General features: G+C 40.2%; 1 protein-coding gene across 1 annotated transcript in view; it reads left to right on the top strand.

Moving 5' to 3' along the window:
• The window catches only part of ranbp10 (RAN binding protein 10), a 32,462-nt gene that overhangs the window by 8,027 nt on the left and 12,381 nt on the right, over positions 1 to 12,054 (top strand). Inside the window, exons 2-5 of the mRNA XM_088997447.1 lie at positions 1,745 to 1,856; positions 3,758 to 3,810; positions 8,173 to 8,340; positions 10,644 to 10,666. Of these exons, the coding sequence (XP_088853573.1) occupies positions 1,745 to 1,856; positions 3,758 to 3,810; positions 8,173 to 8,340; positions 10,644 to 10,666 (356 nt within the window). The remainder of the gene's footprint in view (positions 1 to 1,744; positions 1,857 to 3,757; positions 3,811 to 8,172; positions 8,341 to 10,643; positions 10,667 to 12,054) is intronic.

Raw genomic sequence — 12,054 nt, 5'->3', positions numbered from 1 at the left:
TCTTCCCCAGTTGTTTGCATGTTTGTCAAGATTATGTCTACAGTATTGGCACAGATACGAGTGACTGAGCCAATTTTTGCATGTGTGTTGTTTCTCAGAATCAGAATCAGAATCAGAATCAGAATCAGAATAATCTTTATTGCCAAGTATGTAGGACACACAAGGAATTTGTTTCCGGTAGAACACGCTGCACTAGTATCGTTGTCGAAAAAACTGCTAAGTGGCAAATAAAAAGTATGGACTCGTTCCTAGGTGGTAGGCACAGAGTAATATCTACAGTCTATTCCCCAGAACTGAGGTATCAAACGTGTTTAATTACACCACCAATGCTAATCAGCTTCTGTCTTTGCAGTTAAAAACAGAGCATGATTTGAAATGCGACCAATAAGAAGTGGGGCCATTTGGGACGAGGCCACAAAGTGACAGACCTGCGAGCTCTGAGCAAATTTGTTCCCTGAGCTGTGGTGTAAATATGCCCAACTTTACTTTATCGGACTCCTCCTTCTAACAGTAGTTTGCAAATTGAAATAAACAGAATCTGTCAATAAATGAAAGAAGAAGCAACAAATAGAGAGTACTGTATTTTCCGGTGTATATGGCACACCGGACTATGACGCGCAACCCCAATAAATGGTGTAGTTTCAAACTTTTTCCATATATAAGGCGCACCAGACTATAAGCACACCTTCAGTGAATAAGATGTTTTAAAATGTTTTCCATATATAAGGCACACCACATTAGAAAGGTGCTACAGTAGAGGCTGGGGTTACGTTTTATATATCCCAGCATTGGCCACGCACTACTTCTTCTACAGGGGAAAATCGAGTCGGTGGCTTCTAACAGTAGTTGCGAGACCTATTGTGGCTCAATATTACTTCACATACAAGGGTCACCGCCCTATAAGGTGCATTTGAAGAAAATGAAGGCTTTTGGGCCTTATACACTGGAAAATGCAGCAATCGTAATAAGTTGACCAAACGGCACTGGCGTTGGGCAGCCATGACTTCTAAAAATGAAGCTATTTTGACAGGAGAGGTTTCTTCCTCAGTGGGATCTCCAGTGCGCTGTAGAGCAAGAAGCTGTTAAGCATATGTTGTCAAAAAAAGGCAATACAATGCAAGCAGAGTTTTCACAGTCAGCCCATGTAAATATGAGCAGGTTACTCGCTTACAACCAGTCGGCAGCCACCGGATGGCAATGAGTTGTTTCATCAGTCACATTTGCAAGGAGCTATGATGCGTAAGTTGTATGTAGGATCATTGTAAAGCATATTTATTTCTCATGATTAGTCCACTGGTGTTTTATTTTATTTTACATTCATTGCACAGTAGAATAATACTGTTTGGAATTGAATAAAAAGATTATAGATCGAAAATATCTCACAATTTGAATATGTTTACAACCTACTTTGTCTGTAACTTCATGTGGCACACTTGCATTGAATCCTCATGACATGTTTTGTACAATATTAATTAGGTCAGGAACTCCTTCAATCATGTGTGCCAAAACATATTTTACAGGCCATATGGCCATTGACAATACTCTACTGAATTGTGTTTCTCATTTTCTCCAATGACCTGACAAATTCAATTCACAATATTTCTGGAGAAAAAAAAATCACAAAAAAAGCAGATGTCCTAACTCAAAAAGATGTGTAAATGCAAACCGGATGACGTGAATCCGGAATGCAATTCATTCAACGTTTTTCCTTCTAAGCATATTTATTTTTCTGTTTTTGTTGCAGGTCATGGCAAAAATCACAAAGATGCTGCATCTGTACGAGCTACACATCCAATCCCTGCAGCCTGTGGGATTTACTATTTTGAAGTCAAAATTGTCAGCAAAGGTCGAGATGGGTAATTAGACACCTTTAAAATATCAGTTTTAGTGCACCTTCCTACTTGTCATTTATGTTGAGACCATGGTTCTCAAAGTCACAGCATGGAAACCATTTGCGCCCATGTTTTGAAGGTGTTGAATGTTTGTGACTGTTGTTTGTTCGACCAGCCTTGTGAAAACTTTGCCAGATCAGTTTTCAACAACAAATAGTTCTTGCTCCAATTTTTAAAAACATTTTCGAAGTTCACTGGAGACAAGACAAATGATTGTTTCAAGTGTGTGTGTGTGTGTGTGTGTGTGTGTGTGTGTGTGTGTGTGTGTGTGTGTGTGTGTGTGTGTGTGTGTGTGTGTGTGTGTGTGTGTGTGTGTGTGCGTGCGTGCGTGCGTGCGTGCGTGCGTGCGTGCGTGCGTGCGTGCGTGCGTGCGTGCGTGCGTGTGCGTGTGTGCGTGCGTGCGTGCGTGCGTGCGTGCGTGCGTGCGTGCGTGCGTGCGTGCGTGCGTGCGTGCGTGTGTGCGTGTGTGCGTGCGTGCGTGTGTGTGTGTGTGTGTGTGTGTGTGTGCGTGCGTGTGTGTGCGTGTGTGTTAGAGTGCGTGCGTGCTAATGTTTTGGCTGGACGATATCACTATTGTATCAAAATCTAAATAAAAACATTCAAGATATTCATATCGAAATGAGGAAGATATCAGTCACGTGACCTTGCAACACTTGTGTTGGATATAATTCTCTCTTCAACCAAATGACAGACGTTCATTGAGTCGCCTACCAATAGTGACTAACGTATTTTCCCACCTAGCTGTGGACAATATAAAGTGTTTTCAAAAGTCAAACTGTTCGCATCAGGTTTCGCTAAGGTCACAAATGCAGTGTACAGACAAAAGGTCGCAAGTCTGTCCTTTCACTAAAATCGCTGGTGAACATTGGGTGGCCGTTTTGCAAGCATTACGATGAATAAGGCCCGATGAACTCTGAGATGAATGTTGAATCTCCGATTCAAAAGGCTCATTCTTCAATTTAATTCACTGCCAGCCAAATGTAAATGGATGTTTATTGGACTTCTATAGACATCACTGGCAATGAATCACTTAAAAAAGAACATCCTGTTTAATTCTTCGTTCACACATCATGAATCAGATTACTGCATTTGACTCCTGCCGGCACACAATGCATTATTAGAAAACGTATGGTTTAGTTCCCCTTATGTCAATGATTAAGTACAATGTTCCAATTCTCACTCAGCTCATACATTTATTTCTAATAAAATAAGACAAAAGGATCATTTTTCATTTTAGTTTTTTTGTCCATGCGTTGATTTTATTTTTGAAATCTGTCATGGCAATGATTTCATCATTGAAATTTCCCAAAAACAAAATATGATCATGATTTCACTGGCCCTAAACTACTGTTCATCTCACTCGCCGAACTATGACATTAGATTACCTGTCTGTGGGTTTGTAATGACAAATGACGTTATAGGTTTTCTTCATTCTGTGAGGTGCCGGCCATGCATTTTGCCATCCTATCTATCATTTCCAAAGGCATTGACAAGCTTAAGCTAAATTAATGATTCCTGGAGTTTCTCCCATCTCTGTTGGTGTTCAGTTTTCTCCCTCACACTAAAAAGTGACATTTATTGCCATGTCGGTTTGGAATGAATGAAAATATCTTTTCCCCTTTTTTTCTTGCCTTCCTTCTTTAAAAGGCAAATTGTGTTGTATTGGAGATTTCTTATTCATATTCAGATGACTTGTCATGTCATGGACGGAGTTTAAGTCTCAGTCAAATCGAGTTACTCCACTTCTGTGCATTTGAGGCCCAAAAGACAATCAGAAATCATATGTTCAAAATGCCTTATGAATGCCATATTGAATGTATAAAATAATGTGAGTAATTTATTGTTTATACCTTTTTTGCCTGCAGCTACATGGGAATTGGCTTGTCGGCACAAGGGGTCAACATGAATAGACTGCCTGGTAAGTAACAAGTCACTGATATTGCATGACAAGACCAGGAGCAATTGTGAAATACATAAATAAAACGTTTTTTGTGTCCTTCATTTTTGAAAGTAAGCATTGTTGTTGGACAGCCTGAACATTGTTGTGCTTGCAGTATTGACTCCTACTGGGTGAACGTGTTAAAGTCTATCAAAGATGCACAAAAACAGCATTTATTCCTTTGCTGTCAAAATGGTTCAATATTTTTCTGCACCAACTGTTATCGTATTTCATTCTACCACTGATCACTTTAGCTCTGCTTGATATTTTGCACATTGTCTCACAGTTGTTCCTGAGAGGTACCACCTACATTAAGGAATGCTCTTCCATAATTATTTCTCACATCTTTGTTTATGATGTTACTAATGCAGTGTTCTTGTGTGTTCAACACATATGGCCAATAAAATGATTCTGATTCAAGTTCTGATTACCCAGTAACCTTAGTCACATAGTGCTCTTAGATCACATTCAACTCGCCACGCTAAACTTGTTTAAAGTCAACTGATGTGAGATTTTATTTTATTGGTGCAGCAATCAACATCTAGAAAACCTGGTTCTTGCCTTTTTCAGATTGTGAACCTATGATTCTCTATTGCGTAAAGACACTCTGGACTCATCAGTGATTATATTGGTACTCATCTTCAGTTATTGGTGCAAAAAATATCAGTGACCCTCAAAATGAACAAAATGCTCCCCAAATTATTATTATTATTATTAATAATAATAAGAAGAAGAATACAGTGATACCTCAGCTTATTTTATGTATAATAAACGGGCTATTGTATTGTCATTAAATAAATAACCTGTACTGTGAAATAAAGTCGTTTTATTTAATTTTGTGATGGTCGTTGATGTAGGACGGAGGAATTCAAGGTGGATGTGGGACTCCACCAGGGGTCAGCTCTGAGCTCTTATTCGCTATGGTGATGGACAGGTTGACAGACGATGTTAGACAAGAATCTCCTTGGACTATGATGTTTGCAGATGAGATTGTGATCTGTAGCGAGAACAGGGAACAGGTGGCGGAGAAACTAGAGATGTGATGGTACGCCCTGGAAAGGAGAGGAATGAAGATCAGTCGCAGCAAGACGGAATATCTGTGTGTGAATGAGAGGGATCCAAGTGCTTCAAGAGTGATGAAAAATGTCAGGTGTGATGTGTGATAGAAGGGTTTCAGCTAGGATGAAAGGAAAAGTATATAAAACGGTGGTGAGACCAGCCATGATGTTTGGACTGGAGACAGTGCCACTGAAGAAAAGACAGGAAGCAGAGCTGATGTTGAGGTTTTGTTTGGGAGTGACCAGGTTGGATAAGATCAGGAATGAGTACATTAGAGGGACAACTCATATTAGAGGCTTTGGAGAGAAAGTTAGAGAGGCCAGACTGAGGTGGTTGGGACATGTCCAGAGGAGACAGAGTGACTATATCGGGAGAAGGATGCTGAGCCTTGAACTGCCTGGCAGGAGACCGAGAGGAAGACCGAAGAGGAGGTTTATGCATGTTGTCAAAAAGGACATGAGGGTAGCTGGTGTGAGAGAAGAGGATGCACAAAACCGGGTGAGATGGAGGACACTGATTTGATGTGCCGACCCCTAAGGGGTAAAAGCCGAAAGGAATAGAAGAAGAAAATTGTCACGGTCCTGAGCGAGCTGCTTTTCGTTAATCCAAATCAACAGGAGTTTTTCAACCTCTTCTATTGCCTGAGACTGTTGATTAGACAACACAGAAAAACCCTTAGCCACACGTAGCAACGGTCAAATTAGCAAACTGGTACTGGGACACTAAGTCACACAAACGCACACCTCGTTTGTGTTTTTCGATGATTTCCTTGTTCTGCTCGACCATAATTTTCTTTTGTGTGCACTTCGGCTTAACACTAGCCTATGGTGGGGTCTTTTTAATAGCAAAAGTACTCTTGATGGCAAACCACATCTGCACTCAAAGGGGGTGTGGAAAAATAGTCCGCCAGGCACCGTGGTGCTGTTCGACTGTGTGGTTTGGTGTTCATCCGCCGAAAACCAGTCCGAAAGCCAACGTGGCGCTGTGTGGTTAGGTTTGTTGGCTGAAAACGAGTTTGTATGCTAAGAATTTATTCTTGCGAATTTAATATTCGTAAGGCGAAAAGTTTGTCCGAAAGGCGCTTGTAAATTAAATGTACAGTGATACCTTTCACTGTACATTTAATTTACAAGCGCCTTTCATAACACCCAAGGATACTTTACAATTAAATGAACAATACACAGAACAATAAAACCAAAGATAAATGATAAACAATAAAATAGCTGATTAATTAAGTCACTGAAAAGGAAAATTGCTCCTCAAAGAAAGAATGTCTTGCGTAGCTTTCGTTTGTTATATTAACAATACTTAGACACACAGGCACACCCACGCATGCACATGCGCACTGAGTCACGTTTACCAACATACAATGACATCAATGAATGTCCCAACACACTGGCCTACACCACAGTAGCTGGAAGCATGACTAAAGACAAAGCTTTCAATCAGATTGTTCTCTTCTAACAAAGCACATTTCAGAGCTTTTAGGTCTAAATCCATTTGACCTGATTCTTGACCAGTCAAGATATATTTTGTTGTTTGGGGTTTGTCGAAAAGCAGTGGACAAACGGGGCAACCAATTCCCTGACTTGATATCCATTCACGAAGATCAATCTTCTTAATTCCAATGTGTCATAGGGTGGAACTGGATGGAACGGGGTTGCATGGATGAATGTGTATTGTAATCCTGTCCAACCTAACAGTCATGAAAATATTGTGGTTGCTTGGACTCCCACGGACTGTCACCCTGCTGAACAGATTACTGTTGATTCCTGAACTGCTGAATGTATAGTGTTTTGTTCATTTGCTCGTGTATATTTGTCATTCAATCTATTCTACTAATTCTTCGACCTCTTTTCTCCAGAACTATTTGTAGACTAGATGTTTAAATGCCCATGCAAGGAACATACTTAATGCACCTTCGCATTTGCATGTGTTTCCCTTGATAGTACAATGTTCCCAACTGCTGACCTCTGTATCTGATCCTGCTGTGGAGTCCTGCCCATTTCATTAGCATGTTGGAGCAGTGAGCCTGGGTTTAGAGGCAATATCCCTGTCAGCAGATTAATCTAATACCTCACCATACAGAGACACAACACAAACACAAAACACCAACACAAGTATTCAAATTATGCAAATTCCAAATATAGATCAGTCACTTCGATACTTCAGTGACTTCAGTCACTGCGATACACACTGTGCATATTTAACTACACTCGTTTGATAAAACAATACCTTGAACGTTGCCATGTTGCAGCTAAATTGCCATGTTGCAGCTAATCTTTCATGCTGCAGCAGTGTCACCAAATTGAAAATAGTTTTAAAACTGACACTTTTAACAGTTTTGAGACATACTTGAATTTAGAGTTGCACGCCTGCAAGGTAGTCGTACAAAATGCTGCAAACTGCCGGACAGCACGGAGCTCTGCTTAATGTCGATGCAGACTAATTAAACAAATCATGCACAGTCAATGTCATTTTATAATCCAGACATTTAATTTCAGGTATGTATTGATGTTTAATTATTTTCCAAATTCATGTTTGGTTGCGTCATTAAATGGACGAAACCAGTAATTCTCCAAAACCGGGTCAGGTTTACTTCCTACTTTCTTCGTCACATAGTCTGAAAGGCACTTATAAAAGGATGAGGACAGATAACGGATGGGTGGGTGGGTAGATGGATGGATTAGCAAATGTGACATTGAAATTAATGATGATGACTCATTTTTATTAATGCCCAATGTTGATGATGTCTGGCCTGGTGTCAATTTGTTGGAAGATTTGTAATTAATTGCTATTCAGTGTCATCACAGTCCCGAGCATACAATTTTTATGTTTAGAATGTGCCCAGTGAGGATAAGCAATATAAAGGACATTCTGGATCAACAAAACAATTTTTTTAGACACCAATGTTATGGTTACATTCTGAAGTGCTAACCTCCCCGTGGGTTGGATTGCGTTATGCGTTCTGCTGTGCCTGCTGACTGACTCACTTGTGTATTTTTTCAAGAGAACCCGCAGCTTGACATGTATTTCACTGAACCATGAAAACCACAACTGCATTCCAATGAAATCTCATTAATGCAAAGTTGGTGGGAAATTGTTAATGACTGTGAGCATCAGACATAAATGAATGACGAAGCCCCTCTTGTGCCAATGAACATGACTCACTTATTTTGTTGAAATTCAGGGTATTTCAAACACTCTGTGTCCTCATGACAGGCATTATTTTTTTCACACGGGTTGAAAGTACAAAGTAAAAACGAATCCTAATCCTTTCAGGATGGGACAAGCACTCATATGGCTACCACGGAGATGATGGCAACTCCTTCTGCTCCTCGGGGACTGGCCAACCATACGGTCCAACTTTCACAACGGGTGATGTGATTGGCTGCTGCGTTAACCTCATCAACAACACTTGCTTCTACACCAAAAATGGCATCAGTTTAGGTCAGTGGAAATGGATCCGTATACCATATTTTCTCGAGAATAAAACACACTCAATGAAATGTAATCACACTTGAGTAAGTAAATGAATGTTTGAAGGCTCCCTCAAAACACAATCTCAGTATGTTTGAAAGTCACCATCTTTTTCGCTGATATGGTTAATATCCGCAACCTGCACACGTTTCTGCTCAGAAGAGAGAACCCACGAATGACACAGGGTGTATCGTCCACTTGCCACATGTGGCCAACCAGAAAGTGGGCTTGCAACCCCTCCATCGTGGAAACTTACAAAGCGGCCGATTCGTTGCGGCCCAGGGAGGCAGGTGTGAGGAGGGTCTGCTGACAAGGTGGCAGGCTGGCGCATGCACTCCAAACAGCACCAAATTGTATATGCTCAACAAAGCATTTTGCATTTTTAAGTATGAGCCACTATCACTTGGCAATCAGACCATACACAGTATCTACATATGAGTGATAGCTGTACGTTTAATTTTTAAGCAATAAACACAGTTAATTTACTTAAAAAAATACTTTGGGCTGTGAAAGACACAAAAATATAAGATATCAACAGGGAGGCGCTTGGTGGATGCCCTTGTGTGGTATCCATATAGCAGCACCTGCAGTGCTCTGTTTCATGACAAATCGGGAAAATTATTTTTTTACTCTTATAAATGGTATATATATTTATAAGTAATGTTAATTACGTCTGTGTAAGCTCCCAGTCGTACAGGAGTGGCCCATTGATGAAAAGGTTTCTTCAGCCGTCATCTGTACTTCTTTGAAGGTGTCGGACGTTTCCCTTCTTATCCAAGAAACTTCGTCAGCAAACAAAATTCTCACTGGTAGTTTAGGGCCTATACATATATCTCTACTGTCCAGATATGGCGGTGCCGGACTCTGCTATCATAGGTCCCTGCTCTCAGGTTGGGGGGAGCAGATGACTCCCTGCGGCTCCACTGATTGTTCCTATTGTTCTGACTAACGACTGGCCTGATTGCCCCACTTCCTCCGGTATCACCTCATCAGTATTCCTAATCCTATATTGCCTCAGGAGGCTGTTGTACGAACGATCCAAATTGAATCTCACCCCACCATATCGGTTTAGTCAAGGATTTAGCTGTTTCATGAAAATCGCTTCTTTTACTCCCCTTTCAAACCATCTATGTTCTTCCGCTAAGATTTCAACCTCATTGTCGTCAAATGAGTGGTCGCTAGCTTTTAGGTGCATATGTACTGCCGATTGAGGCCCACTAGTATTATCCCTGTGATGTTGATAGTGTATTTTTGAGATTTTTTTTTGTCTTCCCAATGTACTGCTCTTGACAATTTTCATTCTTACAATGTATTGAATAAACTACATTACTTTTTTCACTTGGCAGACTATATTTTGGATGCACTAATTTAAAGTGTTAACTTAAAGTGTTTATCGGTTTGAAATAAGTAGGAATTTTGTGTTGCCAAAGGACTCTTTATAGTTTTTCAGAAACTCCTGCAATGTAAGGTACTGCTACTCCTCTCCTTTTTGTATCTTCAGAATTGTTGGTTTCATTCCCTATTCTTTCTTTCTGACATTTGTTAAATGACCACCGAGGGTACCCACAGTTTGTGAGTGCTCTCCTGATATGTTTTGAAACATGCTCTCCTAATCGTTAGTCAGAACAATAGGAACAATCAATGGAGCCGCAGGGAGTAGTCATCTGCTCCCCCCAACCTGAGTGCATGTCTGGGCAGTAGAGATATATGCATATATAGGGCCTAAACTGCCAGTAAGAATTTTTAGTTTGCTGATGAAGTTTCTTGGATAAGAAGCGAAACGTCCGACACCTTCAAAGAAGTACAGATGACGGTTGAAGACACCTTTTCATCGATGTCATGTTAATTACTACAAACATGTACGTCTACATTATTGTTATTCATACACTAATTTAACAACACTAACTTAACAACATACAGTTTAAACAAGTATAAACAGGAAATATGCATGTAGTACTGTATACATTGCTTTGTTTCCCGCTGTTGTTTTGCTGACTCATGTTCCCTCTCGCAGACCCTCTGCGGCGTTTTGGCAAAATGTTTAAATGTGTGTAATTTTAATGAATGCTTTTGCAAAATCTGTGATGCACTGAAATGGCGAAAAGTGAGTCGCGAAGTTGCGAGGGATTACGTGATATTATGCCCTCATTTCCCCTAATTTGTAATTTTCAAGAAATGTACTATTTGCAATTGCCATGTATGAATGAAACATATTCATGATTCATTATTGTGATAGAATCATACATTACTAAAATGTTTTTTTTACCTCACAGGTGTGGCTTTCACCGACCTCCCGGTAAGTACTATATCATTACTTTCACTACACGATGCTACCTACTGAACTTCAAGGCTGTAATTGAGATTTACTTAGATTAATTCATGGATTGATGTACAATGAATAGGAAAAAAATCTACACATACCCGTTCAAATCCCAGGTCGAAGAAAAATAATTTAAAATTTTTCATTCATAACCTGCATCGCTCAATTGAGAAAATTAATTGGCAAAAATATATTGAGATTAGCAATTTGCGCTGTTCAGAACTAACTAATCACATTCTAACTCAGATTAAATGGGAGATATATCTCTTGGGCGGCCCGGTAGTCGAGTGGTTAGGACGCCAACCTTATATTACAGAGATTATAACTTCAAGACCCGGTCTGGCTTCCCTGTGTGGAGTTTGCATGTTCTTTACGGGCCCGTGCGGGTTTTCTCCGGGTCCTCCTGTTTCCTCCCACATTCCAAAAACTTGCGTGGCATGCAGATTGAACACTCTCTAAATAGTCTCTCGGCGTGAGTGTGCGTGTGAATTGTTGTTTGTCTTTGTGTGCCCTGTGATTGGCTGGCAATCAATTCAGACTGACAACACTTTAGGTTAAGAAAAGTTGAGGACAATAATGATATTATTCATGTACCACTGAATTTAATGAGGAAAACAGAAAGAAAACTGGTCAGGGAGGCTGGTAGCAACATTGGAGATGCTTCAGAAAGTCTTGGCAACTTTTGGCTACTCACTTCATGTGATTCACGTTCGTCTTCTTCAAATGGCTGGGATATGGGTTTGGGTGACAAAAGTTGTTTGGCGCAAACACAACACCGCTCATAACGAAAATGCCACATCAAATTGTTGGCATTGACATGGGACTGTTTTACTTCAACTAGAACTGGGGCCTGAGTAAAGGTGGAAAGAGTTCTAAACTTCTTTGGCACAAAACCTTGGCACATCAACTGCATAGCTGAGGAACCTCATCTTTTAGCTGGCAATGATCTAATCAAGATTACATTTTAAACATTACCCATCTAGAATGCAGAACTGAGTCTGCTCAATCATCTATGGAAGAATCTGAAACAGAATAGGCACTGATGATAACATTAGAATCTGACCGATTTAAAAGCTAAATGTTTCACATTGATTTTGGATCTCAAAAACGTGGCGCTTCATGAGGAGTATGTCGACTTTTCATATGCACTGCACCCGACATCGACTTCATTTCCTTCCTTTGCTTGACTCTTGTTCCACTGATCATCATGTGAGCACATTTTATACAATATAATACATATTGATTTCCTGTATATAGCGTTTTAACAACAGCTGAAGCTGCAACAAAGCGCTAACATGGACACGTATCATGTACAGGAAATAAAGCAGTCATAAAGTTAGTAGAACGCACCAGAGTGTGACACC

The sequence above is a fragment of the Hippocampus bargibanti genome, linkage group LG05 (genome assembly GCF_051943395.1).
Source record: "Hippocampus bargibanti isolate YZ-2025 linkage group LG05, ASM5194339v1, whole genome shotgun sequence".
Lineage (NCBI taxonomy): Eukaryota > Metazoa > Chordata > Actinopteri > Syngnathiformes > Syngnathidae > Hippocampus > Hippocampus bargibanti.
This window is presented reverse-complemented; position numbering and strand designations above follow the sequence as displayed.